The sequence below is a fragment of the Theobroma cacao genome, chromosome 10 (assembly GCF_053813885.1).
Source record: "Theobroma cacao isolate CCN51 chromosome 10, ASM5381388v1, whole genome shotgun sequence".
Classification (NCBI taxonomy): domain Eukaryota; kingdom Viridiplantae; phylum Streptophyta; class Magnoliopsida; order Malvales; family Malvaceae; genus Theobroma; species Theobroma cacao.
This window is the reverse complement of record NC_142648.1, coordinates 4126814-4141284: the sequence shown is the minus strand read 5'-3', so window position 1 is coordinate 4141284 and position 14471 is coordinate 4126814. Positions and strand designations below refer to the sequence as shown.

The following is a 14471-nucleotide window of genomic DNA, read 5'->3' as shown; positions in this document are numbered from 1 at the left end:
ATAATATAGAAGCGGATTGGTAGGACGTGACGGCGATCACCTCTTCAATAATTAATTTTTGTGCGAATTAAATTATTGATTAGATTTATAATTTTATATAATTACCTTTTAGATATTATTTATATAAAATCTTAAATCCGTCGTTATCTATGAACATAATCAAATGATTAAATCGTTTCAAATAAAAATAGTAAAGATAATTATCTTATAAATAAAGAGAAAAATTTTATATCTTATGTTAAATTTTGATTAAGATACTAACATTTTACATGTTACAATAACATGAAGGGTAAGATCCAAGTCATCCAACAAAACCTAGAGGGATGCCAATGCCTTTATAAAGCTAATTTCATTTTTAAAAGGCCAACATGTATTAGAAAATGGTTTAATTCCTCCAACTTTTACCTTTGTTTTTTCTCCTTCATATTCCATTTTTTCCCTAGAATCCAAAGGGAAGCAAGAGTTTAGATTGGATTCCCCTCTTTTCTTTTCCTTTTTTTTAAATTTATTAATAAAAAAGGTGTGGTTTACTTTTAAAGATAAAAAAAAAATGGTAGCTTAATAAAAGGTGGTTTAGGACAAGCTAATTCGGGGTCACATTCAATGGGCTTCCACGTGCTTGTAGCGGTTGCTTAGCTGGCTCACCGACCAATGACAAATGTCTTTCTGTCAATTGTGAGACCCACTTTCTTCTGGGATCTTCAAGGGTTTTCCAAAGTTTAGTTCCAATTTTTTTTTTTGTTGAAAATTTTAATTTATTTATGTGATGCTAATGACCCAAATAGAAAACCACCCAAAGAGCAAAAAGCAAAAAAAATATATATAAAAAGAGTAAACTTTTTATTTTATTTTTATTCTTTTTTATTTTGTTAAAATTTCATATTTATTTATTTATTAATTTAATTATGTGGTGTTAAGAACTCAAAATAAATTAATAATAAGGACACCACAAAAGGGAAGAAAGAAAAAAAAAGAAAAAGGTTTGGATATAATGGGATGAGAATAAAGATTGTAGTGAAAATATTAATTGCTATTTTAATTAATAAATATATTCCTATTCCTCCCTTTATTCCCTAAGAAACCCCAAGCCACAAGGAAATTGGGCATGTGTGAGGGTCGTGGGGAATTGTTTAAATTAAGTATTTAACTTTATATTATTAAATCATTCATGTGCTTTAAAATGTTACTAGAAAAATAGGAATAGAGATAGCATTATGACTTTATAGTATTAATATTGCATGCAATTCTATGGAAAGAATCCTAATGAAGCCAATAATACAATGTGTTAAAATTGAAAAAAAAATTAAAAAAAATGAAGATAAATCAAAGCATGTGAGGCATGAAAGGGGGCAAAGGAGTATCCTCTGACTCTGTAATTAAAGCTTTGCTTAAACAACACTCCTTCAAAGTCTCAGCACCTGTAAAAACCAAAACAGTGCTTTAAAATTAACCCATCACCAACTGACTTGTCATCCAAGATTCTCCTAACTCTGCTGACAGGCGTGGTAGCCACAACCATCCTCCTTCTTTAATGGAGCAAACTTATTATGTATTAATTTATCAAATTTATATATGTATTTATGTTTCAATAAAAGAAAAAAATGTCAAACTACTTGAAATTTTTTTAAATTATTTAAAAAAATTTAAATAAATTTTTATACTTTTATTATGTTTGATCAAATCTTTATATTTTTATTTTGAATCAATTATATCTTTATAACTAATGATTAACTAATTATTATAAATAAAAATATTATTTATTATTTTATACTCATGTTTAACATAAAAAATAAAAAATATCACATTACCATGTTGTAATTTCACATCAATATATCATATTACTTATTATGACATATTAGTATGTTGTGTAATATAAAATGATAAGTAATATTTTAATTAATAATAATTAATTTTAAAATTTTATTTAATTTAAAATAATATATAAAAATTCAATTAAATATAATAAAAAATATAAATTTATTTAATTTTTAAAATAATTTTGAGATTTTTTAAATTCTGTATAAAAGAATTTTACCTCCAAATAATGAATGAAGCCTTAAAATTATAATAATGTCATGCATATAAGATAATTTTTTAATAATATAATTTTTATTTTTTTTGAAAATATCCATGTGGACCACACGCTCCCACAGTTCTTTCCCACCGTTCAAGATGGGAAACCGCCAGACAATTTTGTTCCACAAATATTTTGCCACGTTGTCATTATCTTTACTGACTCACATTTCTCAGTCCCATAAAAAACGGTTATTGACTAAGGGCACTAGAGCCCTTAAAGCTGCATAGGTACGGCAGCTCGTGGGTCTGGCTCTATACAGTGCGCACCGTGACCTGTCCTTAGCCTTTCGGGTGGGTTCGAGAAATAAAGGTTCAAACTTCAAACCTGGTTGGCCCCCTAATGTTTTTCACGTGATTTCCCACGAGTTCTTGCCCCTTTTTTTTTTTTTCAAATTTTCGTGAGAATATTTTTATGATCATATTTAATTTAGGTGCCGTTTGTCAGCACAGCCCGATGCCAAATGAGAACCGATGGACAGATTCAGTAGCAATTTGGAGAAAAGTAACAAGGGGAAAAGTGGAGGAGTTTTGGTATTGTCGGAGGCCTCCTCACCGCACCGTACATTGGTACCAAACGCCAAACACACCCTTAACATTTTATTTATTTATTTTTTCTGATGCGAAGAATATCAGTTTATATATAGCATGCCAAAGTATAACTTCAAATTCTTTCCAAAAAAAAAAAAATTGAAATTGAAATCTCAAAAATAAATAAATTATTCAATCTCCGGTCAAATTAAGACAAGATATGTTGTTTATTTTAAGATTAATGCTAGAGTCACGATAGTTTAACTCAAGACTATTTATGACCAGTGACGAATTTAAAGTTTTACATGAAAAATAATTAAAAATAATTATATAATATCATAAATATATATTTTAAATTTTATACATATAATAATAATAAATTTTAAAAACTAAACGATAACGACCGCTACCTCACCCCTGTTACTGCTTATTCTTGCCCTTTATTGGTATTAAAAAGAGTTACAAAAAATGGGTTTATTTTGATATTACTTATTTATTTTTATTTGTTTTAAAATTCTCAAAAATCAAACAAAAGTCATCATGTTCATTGGAATTGGTATGTATGTTGAGATTCATGTATGAGTATTATTTATAGTTTGAAAGTGATTGAAATTGAGAGTGAAGCAAAGAAGAAAATCAAAGAATGCCTAATAAAAACAAGGAAAAAGGGAAGAAGATTATAGAAATGGTGGTTTCAAAGGAAAAAACTTCCCTTGAGCAATACATCATTGCTTTCACTAACAAATGGCATTTTTCTTGTCATTGGACTGAAACAAAAATGTACTACAATTAAAGGTGACTTTGTTTTCATAATGCCATTAAAAAAAAAAAGAATAAAAAAACAACAACTTGAAAACTTGACCCTTGGTTTATTTGCCTTTAAGGTTAAAACTTAAAAGGACGAAAGAGAGTAGGGTTTAAGAGAAGAAACTGCTAGGCGGAAGAAAAGGCCAGCAAATGCAACAAAAAGTGTAAAAGGACAAAGTGACTGGCAAAAGGCAGAAAGAAGCAGAAGGAAGTGGGTGGATCATGGTGGCATGGTAGAGTCAAGTAGGGTAGGTGACAGTGAAACTATCCCGTTGTTAACTTAGTGCACTGTACTGTTTTGCGTTAATTAACTTTTTTAAATAAATTTACAAGATTTTTTAATACGTAAAATTCGATTTTCATCTTTAAACTCCTCAATTAGAATCTTAATTTTTAATAATTAAAATTTAATTTTATAAATTAATATTTTAATTAATAAATTATAAACAGTGATGAAGTCAAGGTGATAACGGAATGAAAGTTGTCACTCTTTAATTTTTATTTTTTATTGTTTTATATATAAAATTTCATAATTTTATACGTAAAATGATGTGCATATTATAGAAGCAATCAAGACAACACCTTCTACTTAATTAATAATTGTACCCTTATTTTTAATGACATGTTTAAAATTAGCTATCAATTTAATTAAGAAACAAATATTTATTTCTCTAGGTAACTATCAACTTAAAAGAAGAAATAAAGTCTAGGTGCTTGTATAAAGATAATCACAAACAAGGCACCTTACTTATAAAAGAAACTCTTCTCAAACTCAAGTTGTCTTCCTCTCAAAAGGCTTTTTGCTATATATAGAAATTAAATGAACTTAAAAGATTTCCTTTTTTTTATTATTTTATAAATATTTGTTTTCAATTGATAAGATGGTTTGTTTTGTACACGATAAATTTATTTTTAATTTTTTTTTTAAAAAAGTACATGACAAATTTAAGTGATTTTTTTTGGTTATTAAAAAATTATGAAATTAATGAATTAAAAATAAAAATAAAAAAAAAAGGAAATGAAAGGGAAGGAATAGAAACGGAAAGAAAGGCCTCATGCATAGCTCCATTCTCACCCATATATACCCCCACACCGCCTTCATCGTCTGACCATTTCTCTACAAAGACAAACAAAGAACGCTCTTTGTTTCTGTCTTTCTCTCTGTTTTCCTCTCTAGCTTTTGCAAATCCTTTTCTTTTTGGTTCCTTGAGCTTTATCTCTGTTGCTAGGCATGGCGAAGGAAGGAGAGCATGGCTTTCATGCTAAGGACTATGTCGACCCTCCACCAGCACCCTTGATTGATGCAGCAGAGCTGAAGAAATGGTCATTTTACAGGGCTTTGATAGCTGAGTTCATTGCAACTTTGCTCTTCCTTTACATCACAGTCTTGACTGTGATAGGCAACAAGAGCCAGGTTGGCACCTCCAATGACTCCTGTGCTGGTGTTGGGATTCTTGGTATTGCTTGGGCCTTTGGTGGCATGATCTTCATTCTTGTTTACTGCACCGCTGGTATTTCTGGTAAAGTTTTTCTCACTCCCTGCCTTCATTTCTTTTCCTTTCTTTCTTTCTTCTTTGGCTTGGCTCTGTGTGCTTTTTCTAGATGGAAAATGGTTATTTGGAGTTTACAACATATAGATTATTTGGTTTTTTTTTATATATATATATATATATATTGTCTCGAAAAACGCTTTAACGTTAGAATATACACATTTAAAACCTAAAAAAAAGACATTAAATAGGGTTTTTTTTGTTCTGATGAGCTCAAGCCTAACAAATTTTTATGTACACAAAAAAAGAAAAATTCTGTATTTTCCATGAAAAGTTCCATGAACAGCTTTGGCAAAAGTTCAACAAATTTTCCTACTCCTACCCGCTCACCAGAAAGAAAAAAGCTGATTTATTCTTGACTTCGTAAATTATTAATAAACTTAAACAGTACTGTAAAGTAATTCTAGGTTCACAAGTCATTTGATTTCTGACCTTAATTATGCTAAGACTTCTCCTGCCATGGTTACAACAGGTGGTCACATTAACCCAGCAGTGACATTTGGGCTGTTCGTGGCCCGCAAGGTCTCATTGATCCGAGCCATTGCATACATGGTGGCTCAGTCCTTGGGAGCCATCTGTGGGGTAGGGCTGGTCAAGGCTTTCCAAAAATCATTCTACAACAGGTATGGAGGTGGAGCCAACACTCTTTCAGATGGCTACAGCACTGGTACTGGCTTGGGTGCTGAGATTATTGGAACCTTTGTTTTGGTTTACACTGTTTTCTCTGCTACTGATCCCAAGAGGAAGGCTAGAGACTCTCATGTCCCAGTAAGTACCTTTAACATCTCCATCTTTCTTTTGACTGTAAAGAAGTCTTACCTAAAATTTAGAATAAATAAGTTGTTCAACACTCTCAAGATTAACGTCCATTCTAAGTCTTAAATTTGTTTGCAAGAGTTTTCATCACAAAATCTATATGTGACCTATGAGGCTATGACATAAAACATTACATTTGCACTCTTATTTCACATGTTAATAATGACAATGGAATCATTAAGGCAAAATTTTTATAATATTGGTATTGCTAGACATTCCAAGATTCTTAAGATTTATATATAAAATATATATATATATATATATATATATATATATATAGAGAGAGAGAGAGAGAGAGAGAGAGAGAGAGATATATATATATATATATATATAATTTTAATTTTTTAATTATATGAAAATATTTTATGTTATAGATCCAAAGATATAATGAGAAGGGTGAATCAGATTTTCTACCCAATTGACAGATGAAGTTAAAGAAAAAGACAGTAGCATGAGCTGGCCAATTATAACTCTGTGGTTACCATTGAAGGACATGTAATCTTTGCTTAGGCAAAGGATTTCGTTTTTCTTGTTTTCTTTGAATTTGGACAAAAGTTCTTTGTTTACTTTGCTTTGGCTTTTACCCTTGACACAAGGCATTTCCTTTGTTCCCCTTCTCAGTCCCAACGTGAATGGTGGGTTTAAAACCTTAAAAAATTAAAAGCAACAAGCGTCCTTCATGTGTCTTCATGGACAATATGTCTTTTCTTAATTCCCCTATTTAGCAAATCCATGAGATATTTCCATCTGTTTAAGTTAACTATTATAGTTAGTATGTTTTTAAGTGTCATGAGCATATACTTTCTTGTCGTGTTAAGGTCTTGGCTCCCCTTCCAATTGGTTTTGCTGTGTTCATGGTTCACTTGGCTACCATCCCAGTCACTGGCACTGGCATTAACCCTGCTAGGAGTTTCGGAGCTGCTGTTATCTACAACAACAAGAAGGCCTGGGATGATCATGTTAGTATAATTCTCAATTCCCAAAGCTCTTCATTTCTTTTAACTCTTCATTAACTTAGTTTTCCTTTGACATTATTTTTCTTTTTTTTCAGTGGATTTTCTGGGTTGGTCCCATGATTGGAGCAGCCATTGCAGCTTTCTACCACCAATTCATCTTGAGAGCAGGAGCTGCTAAGGCTCTTGGGTCATTCAGGAGCCAGACCCATGTTTGATGATCTTGACAAACTCTTTTGCCTTCCTTCATGCTTTTTTTTAGAGGACAAAAAAATATGTAGGCAAAAAATGTGAATAATGAAGGAAGTTGCTTTATGCTTTGTGTCTGGCAATTGTCCCCAAACCTCCTCCTTTCAACTTCCCTTTGTGGATGTTGAAAATTATAGGAACTTTAGGGTCATGGAAATGTAGATAAAGTCTGTTTGAGAAGTGGAGGGGGCCTTTTAAGTATCCCTTTTGTCATTTCAAGCACTTTCCTTAGAATTTACTTCACCTCTCTCTCTCTCTCCCTTCTCTTTGTTTTCTTTCTTCTCATCCTCTTATTTGTGCTCATTTATGCTTTAAGAAAAGTATTGGACATTGTTATCTTTAGTTTTACTTGTGTCTCAATTTGCACTTATTGCTCATTCATTAAGGGGTTCACTTCACTGTCAAACTCCTCCTGCTGATTCCAAAGATGAAAAGGATATACAAAAATATTGGTTTAATTTAAAGAAGTACAAAGGGAACCAAAAAGCAGCATGAGAATCCTCATTGGAAGTAGATTTGCCTAACTAAGTCTCATATATATACTGTATGTATAGTATTACTAAGAGGAATGATGCAGTGGGGGCTTAGCAAGCCAATAAGAAGTCTGAAAGGGTGTCCAAAACCAAAATGTGGTGATTCAGCTGACCTAATCAGGACAAAAGAAATTGCTTCGTTTGGTGAGATCAGTCCACATGGCCGTTCCACATTTCGGACGTATTAATACATTTGTTTAATGTCAACCTCAAATTTCCCAAAGCAGACCCCCAATTCCCTGCACATTCTCCTCTACAATATTATCTCCTGTGTGTCTCTTGTGGCTACAACTTGATTGCATTTATTATTGATTTTGTTCGTGTAACATGTAACTGTGACCATGCCGATCCAAATATTTGCATGCAAAGCATCACGGTTTTAGAGGAAAGTCTCAAAGTAGAGTTGTAAATTTTACCTCAGTTATGTATTAAAGTAACGTTGAGTGTTTTAGTGTTCACATCATCCTCAATTTATGAAGTATATTTTGTGAGATAAAATCGTAAGGTTTAAGGGATTTAAGTGAACAATACTTTATAAGTCGGTGTAAATCATAACAATTGATATTAGAGTAGGTTTTAGGATACTAATGACGTGTTATTGATCGTGGACTTTTGTTGGAATAGGAGAGAATGTCATAGTGAGGGGCAGATGCTTGTATAGTTATGAGGCGGTGTGGCTTCCAAAATTTTTAAAATCTTTTATATACTATATATTTTTTCTCTTAATGATATTCTCAAAATAATTTTTTTATTTAATAACTAATATAACTAAAGAATAATAAAATGATTCTACATGTGTCACTCAACTATTTCTTTTAACTTTTAAGTTTTTCCGCATATCTTTCTCTCTCTTTCTTTTTTCTTTTGTCTTTTTATTTTTATTTACTCTTTTTTTTTAACTCATTATCGAAACACACTGCATTCTTTAAAAAAGATTCATAAGCTTACTAGCTTAGACAAGGAAAGATGGGATCACTCACCACAATTGTCGAGGATCTCTCAATAAAGGTTGACTAGCTCTGCCCCTGATCATAGTCTCAAAGGAGAGCCGTGAATCTTATATAATGAGACTAAATTTTTACGTATTCATACCACTTTTTTTAACATAAAATTGTGAAGTTCAATGAATTAAAACGAATAATACCTTGTAAATTGATATGGACCGTAATTCAGATCATGTGCAAACTCTCTCACAGGACGCATTGCAGGACATGACTTATAAAGTTTGAACAGTAGGTGAAATTCAACTGCAAGATGTTTGCATTTATGGCTTTATAAAGCTGAGGATGGAAGTTGTTGCTGCTTCTTTTTCATCAGAGTGTGACACTGCACTGGTAATATCCGTATCACAAACTTGTTCTTATCTTCTTTTACATGGTATTAAATATTAGTATAAATTAAACAATTGTTTGAGTTAATATTACACCAATTAGGTGATATCTACAATGACAGGCTAGGTGCAGGTTAAGCCCATTTTTGTACTAGGAATAGACAAATTAACATGTTTAGGGTTGGGCACAGCAAGACTTTTCAAACCTGGCTCAGCTAGACTTTATGAATGGGCTGGTTAAAATTTTTCTTTGGACCCAACACAAACTAAATATAGCTTTAGCTAAGCCTAGCCCATCCAACCTCCAACCATACTTCTAGTTATAGATGTTTATCATTCATTCCAATAATATTTTGTATATTTTTAATCATAATTGTTAATTCAAAATATGTATCGTTTATTAAAATTTTATTTTTTAGTATAAAATTATCATATTGTAAAATATAATAAAAATTGAAAGTTAATTATAAATAACATATATATATGTAAAATAAAGAAAAGAATTTAAAAATATTATATTTATTAATAAAATTGAAGATTATATGATGTAAATTAAAAAGATGATTGTTTTTTTATTTAAACTCTTAACATGTTCTTTAATAAACTTTTAAAAAAATTCTTTAATAATGAATATTTTAAATAAGATAAGTATTGTCATGTTAATTTATAAATTAAAATTAAAAAACATTTAACATATTGAAGTCAAAAGAGAATCCTATAAAGTTTAAAGTCTAAATGTTATTTAATCCATAAAAAATATTTTTCATGTTTCAAAATAAATAAATAAATAAATAAAATTTACGAAAATTTATCATATTATATTACATTTTGTGTAATACACTTTCTATATTTGATTAAATTATTTTCAACTTTATCTTAACCCAAAATTTGTCCCCTACTCGTGATGCTGTAAGCAGGACCCTAGAAAAACATTACATCATTTTTTCCTACAGAAACAAGCAACCCATGCAATCACTTGCCATCATTTTGTCTAAAGCTTTCCAATAAAGCTAATATCTACACACTCCAAAGCAACTTGAAGCAAACACTCCAAGCAACAAAGTCAACAAGCATTTCCAAGGCCTAATTAAAAGAACCCATATATATATATAATTAATTCTCCAGTCCATTTTTACAGACAAAAAACATGGCACCTATCAGTACCATCTTCTTCTTCTTCCTTGATGCTTTCTCTTTCCTTTTCAGTCCTGCAGGATCATTAGCATTCCATATTCTTGCTTCTCAGAACTCTCTGGCTGTATCCATGCCTGGATTGGATTTCCTTCATCCTGAGTTTCCAACCTTTCAACTCTTGCAAATTGGATATACACTTTCATGAAGAGGTAATTCCTATCTTCAATCATATAGTACTTCATGGAAGGTCACACTCACACAGGGAGCTGTTCAACTGCAGGCTTTTTGCTTTGGTGCTTATGCCATTTTACTGCAGAGTCTCTTCACAAACCAAAGAAATTTCAGTTTCAGGCTTTCCCCCTGACACTATTTATCTTATGCTGCATATTGTACATTTTCATGTTAGGTCACTATGAGAAAGACTGTAAAATCTTACATTTAATATTAAAGGTTCAGTTTCTTAATATGTAATTTAATTTGCAAAGTAGCTATGTAGATGCTTGAATTTTTATGTATTGAAGATTGCTTTTTCAATGTCTATGTCACCATTTTAATCATCATTAATTATATATTTTTGTGTATAGGCATACTTCTTTTGTCTCGTAAATATAATTTTTATTAAAAAAGTCTTCAAACTTTGACCCAATCATTTTAAATATTTTATTAATTGAGTTTTACAAAAAATATATACTTAAAAATTGTTTCATTCAAAGATTATAAGGGTATAATTTGTTTAACTCTGATAATTAACATTAAGAATAAATACAGAGATAAGTCTTACGACGTCGTTTTTAAGAAACAGCCTTCAACCGTTTTTCTTCATCGTCAGAGTCAGAACTCGAGGACCTTGCTTTCTTGCGGTTCTCTTCTTCTCCTTCTCTTCTTGTTTTAATTGTCTGAAATCTCAAAGGATCAAAAGAGTAAGTAACAGAGAGACAGAAATGCATTTATGGCCCTCAGTCAGAATAAGGGATTCATTCAAGGCCGCTTATCTAAGAAAACTAGAATGGAACCTCCATAGGATGAAATCAGAGAAACGATCTTCTTCTTCTCCAAGGACTCCGAGCAACCAACAAAAACTCTTAAATGAAAAAGAAGCTGCTGACTCAGCATCTGCTTCTTCTGGTTGCTCTGCAAGTTTTATTGTGATTTGTAGAGAGATTTCCATGGTCCTTTCTTGCTGTTACTGTTGCTTCTGCTGTGGAGGTAAATAACTCTAAATTTCCCCTTTGACCTTTTTATTTGGAAAAGTTTTGTTGAAAGATTAGTCTTTTTAAGTTTGGGTTTTTGATTTTCTGTCAGTTTATTGTGTTTTTTTGTCATGGGTTTTTTATTTTTTGCGATATTATTGACTCCTTGTAGCTGTTCTTGTTAAAGATCACGTTTTTTTTCTTATATGGGTCTTTGGTTTAATGTGTGTGTATTTTGTGTTTTTTTATTTTTATTTTATGTGACTTTAGTTTTTTTGGGTGTTTTCTTTGGAGATGGGTTCTTTAAATTCATGGCATTTTCTTTGTATTACTTTATTTTTTGCTTTGTGAATGATTGAACTTTTATTTGTGTTTTGATTGATAGGTTTGGGAACTCTAGGTTGTCCTTTATGAGGTTTTTTAATTATTCCAACCTAGCAATTTAGTACGAATTGTCATAATTCTTAACAAATTACTTTCTGTTTCTGAAAGTTGTATCTGACTTCCTGTTCCTGACATCTTATTTAAAGAAATTGCCCAATCACTGGAATAGAATGATGGATCATATGCTTGCAGTCTAATTGTTGGATGGGCGTGTTAATGATCCCTGGGATCATATTTCAGTGATTCCTACAAAAACAAAATGACTTAGGCTGTGTAATTCAGCATTGCAATAGTACAAGCCTTTTGGAGCATACCTTGTATGGTCAAAGCTCATGCTAGTTTTGTTAAATGTTGCAAGTGAAAATGAGTTGTGTTTGGTACAACCTAAAGTCAAGCTTTGACTTGTGGATCGAAAGATAAGTGAACTGAGCAAACAAAGAGTGCCCAATTTTGCTTCTAATATGGGTGATATAAACTTAACTTTTAGAAGTCTGAGAGCCCAAATATCTTCCGTATACACATAAATAAACTTACCAAGTACCACGAAAGATTGAGAATTTGAGTTAGCCATAGCACCAGCCACTAGTTGTAGTTGAGAATGGTATTTGGAACTTGTGGAAATGATTCATCTTATGCTTTTCTTACTTGTGATCGTTGAGATGTCAATCCTGAAATTGATTGGTTGGACATTTATTACCACCATTTTAAGCTCTAAGTAGGTTGATCATGCTATCTGTAACACCTACTTTGTAACATGTATTGGTCTTATAGTAGCTATTTAGGGAAAAAATTGAAAACAATCTAATGGTAGTTCTTCAGTCAGTCTGAGATTTTAGAAGTGGTGACTTCATCTATGAAGCCTTGATTAAGGATGTGTATCATGTGGTTTGAACATGCTAAGTTCCAGAGGGGCCATATCAATTTGGTTAGACTGCCAATAACATATTGAGATGAGAATAGTGGTAATCTGGTAGCTCTCAATATTTTTGGAGAATATAAGAATTGGATAGCACTTTGAATGTTGGTGTTCTTAATAAGGATCATAAAGTGTCTCAAAGCTGGTTTTCTTTTGATGTTGCTCATGGGAGTTGTTGTACTTGAGTGATGAGTCTTTGGTAATGGGGATTTTCTTGCAATGCTTTCAATTTTTTTTCCAAAGCTTCTTCTTGCCTGAATTGATGCTTCCAAAATGTCTATGCATGTGGAATGAATCCCTTTATTCTGTTCTTCTAGAGGCAAATAAATAGACGAAATTTAAGCTTTTGGACTTTGAAGATCTGTAACCTTTCACCTTCCTTTTTCTTGTTTGTATTTAGTGAGCTGAGGCAAGAATCAAAGATAGCAGCAAACGTCTTTCTATATATTTTGTTAATACACTTATTAAAAGTGGCACACATGCATGAACCCGTGGGTGCATAAGGAGTTAAAAAGAATGGGGATTATAAAGCCGTTAACTTTCCATACTTTCAGATGGTTTATGCTTGCCACTAAAAACAGAAACCAGAAAATAGTGTCAAGTTTTGCTTCCATTGAAACATGTTTATTTCTGGTCCTTATTCTACTATACCTGATATTCTTTGACTTTTCAATGTTCCATATCCTTGCGATTTCTAGGATTGCTTTTGGTCTTTGCTAGTTGATCACATTTTATATTGATAATGTCAACTTTCAATTCCTTCTTTATGCCAGCTGCCTCTCTCTCTCTCTCTCTCTCTTCGTTAAATTTTTTTATATATATACATATTTGTTTGCTTGTGCATTGTTTAACCTGTTATTGTCACCTAAGTTTTATCACCTGATGTGGTGAATTTCCTCTTTCAGCTTGCGTTGATCACGAAGAAAACTGACACGGTATATGCTGTGGTTTTGGGCACTGATTCCATCCCTTGACCACAGCATTGTACAAAATAACAAAGGAAGAAACAAACTGAACAATATTTTGTACAAATCGAATACAAATGACTCTGTACTTCATAGTTGTAGTAGTCTTGTGACAACCCTTGTTCTATTGTTCTCTTATCAGACTTGTATAGTAAATTTGACTGTTATAGGAGTATCATTGCTTTAATCAGCATCTGCATCTCGGGTCTTGTAGTGAATGATATGCTGGATCCTCATTTCGATAATCTGTTATATGGTAAAATCGCCGGAAAAACACCCTCAAGTTCCCTTGCAGATTGTTCCTGTTGAAAGCAAGTCATGGGATTATTATCTGGTTAAAGTAAACAGGCTTAGCCAACAGAGAAAAAAGAAATCCTAGAGTGAGCAGATCGATTGTCAAACTAAAACGTAGCTGATACATTACAACTTACCTAGCTGAACTACTCGTGAGTACAGTACAACTTACGCGAGAGAAGGGGGAGGGGGAGGGGGAGGGGGGGATGCATTTCTTTGCCAAACTAAAACGTAGCTGATACAATTTACTTATCATCAAGTCATTTTATGCTGGATGGATCATTATTGTCGCCCATAAAGCCGGCCTATACAGCATTTCCTGTTAGCACATATTGAGGTACGGACTTTGAGATTTGGCGCCTCTCTCCTAATGCCACAATAAGGTTGGACGAAGGTACCAACATAACAAGGCAAGTGTTAGGTATCTAGGAATACCATAAATAAGCAATCTGTGGTACTAAACATAGATCAAAGTATTCTAACCGAATTTTGATTTTCAAAAGCCTTCTTGGGTCTTGAAAACAGTATTTGATCAAGTTTAACTTATACGATCTTATGTTGTTGTGTTACAGTAACTTACTAGCACTTGTTACGATAAACCTTGCTACAACACTGTTTCTGCAGTGCCATGCCCGCCATGGACCTTTTGCAGCAAAGATTTCCAAAGTATTGAATGATTTTATCGTGAGTGAAAGAGCCTTTCCATGAGGGCAAAGCAGAAAGTGAGTGCCCACCAGCAAATGATG

The 14471-nt window shown here is 32.2% G+C and overlaps 2 protein-coding genes and 1 long non-coding RNA gene across 3 annotated transcripts; all 3 read left to right on the top strand.

Annotated features, from left to right (window-relative positions):
• Window positions 1–2249: 2249 nt before the first annotated feature.
• Window positions 2250–3738, top strand: LOC148760287 (uncharacterized). Its single transcript, XR_016023227.1, has 3 exons — window positions 2250–2386; window positions 2508–2643; window positions 3489–3738. It is a non-coding gene; the product is annotated as an uncharacterized LOC148760287 (long non-coding RNA).
• A 773-nt stretch (window positions 3739–4511) lies between these two features.
• On the top strand, window positions 4512–7321 carry LOC18586394 (aquaporin PIP2-1). Its single transcript, XM_088802446.1, has 4 exons — window positions 4512–4931; window positions 5434–5729; window positions 6596–6736; window positions 6829–7321. The coding sequence occupies exons 1-4, from the start codon at window positions 4643–4645 to the stop codon at window positions 6946–6948; spliced, it is 846 nt and encodes a 281-aa protein (XP_088658572.1). The 5' UTR covers window positions 4512–4642; the 3' UTR covers window positions 6949–7321.
• Window positions 7322–10777: 3456 nt separating this feature from the next.
• LOC18586393 (uncharacterized) lies at window positions 10778–13676 on the top strand. The gene is made up of 2 exons (XM_007009767.3): window positions 10778–11182; window positions 13372–13676. The coding sequence occupies exons 1-2, from the start codon at window positions 10918–10920 to the stop codon at window positions 13395–13397; spliced, it is 291 nt and encodes a 96-aa protein (XP_007009829.1). The 5' UTR covers window positions 10778–10917; the 3' UTR covers window positions 13398–13676.
• Window positions 13677–14471: the final 795 nt, after the last annotated feature.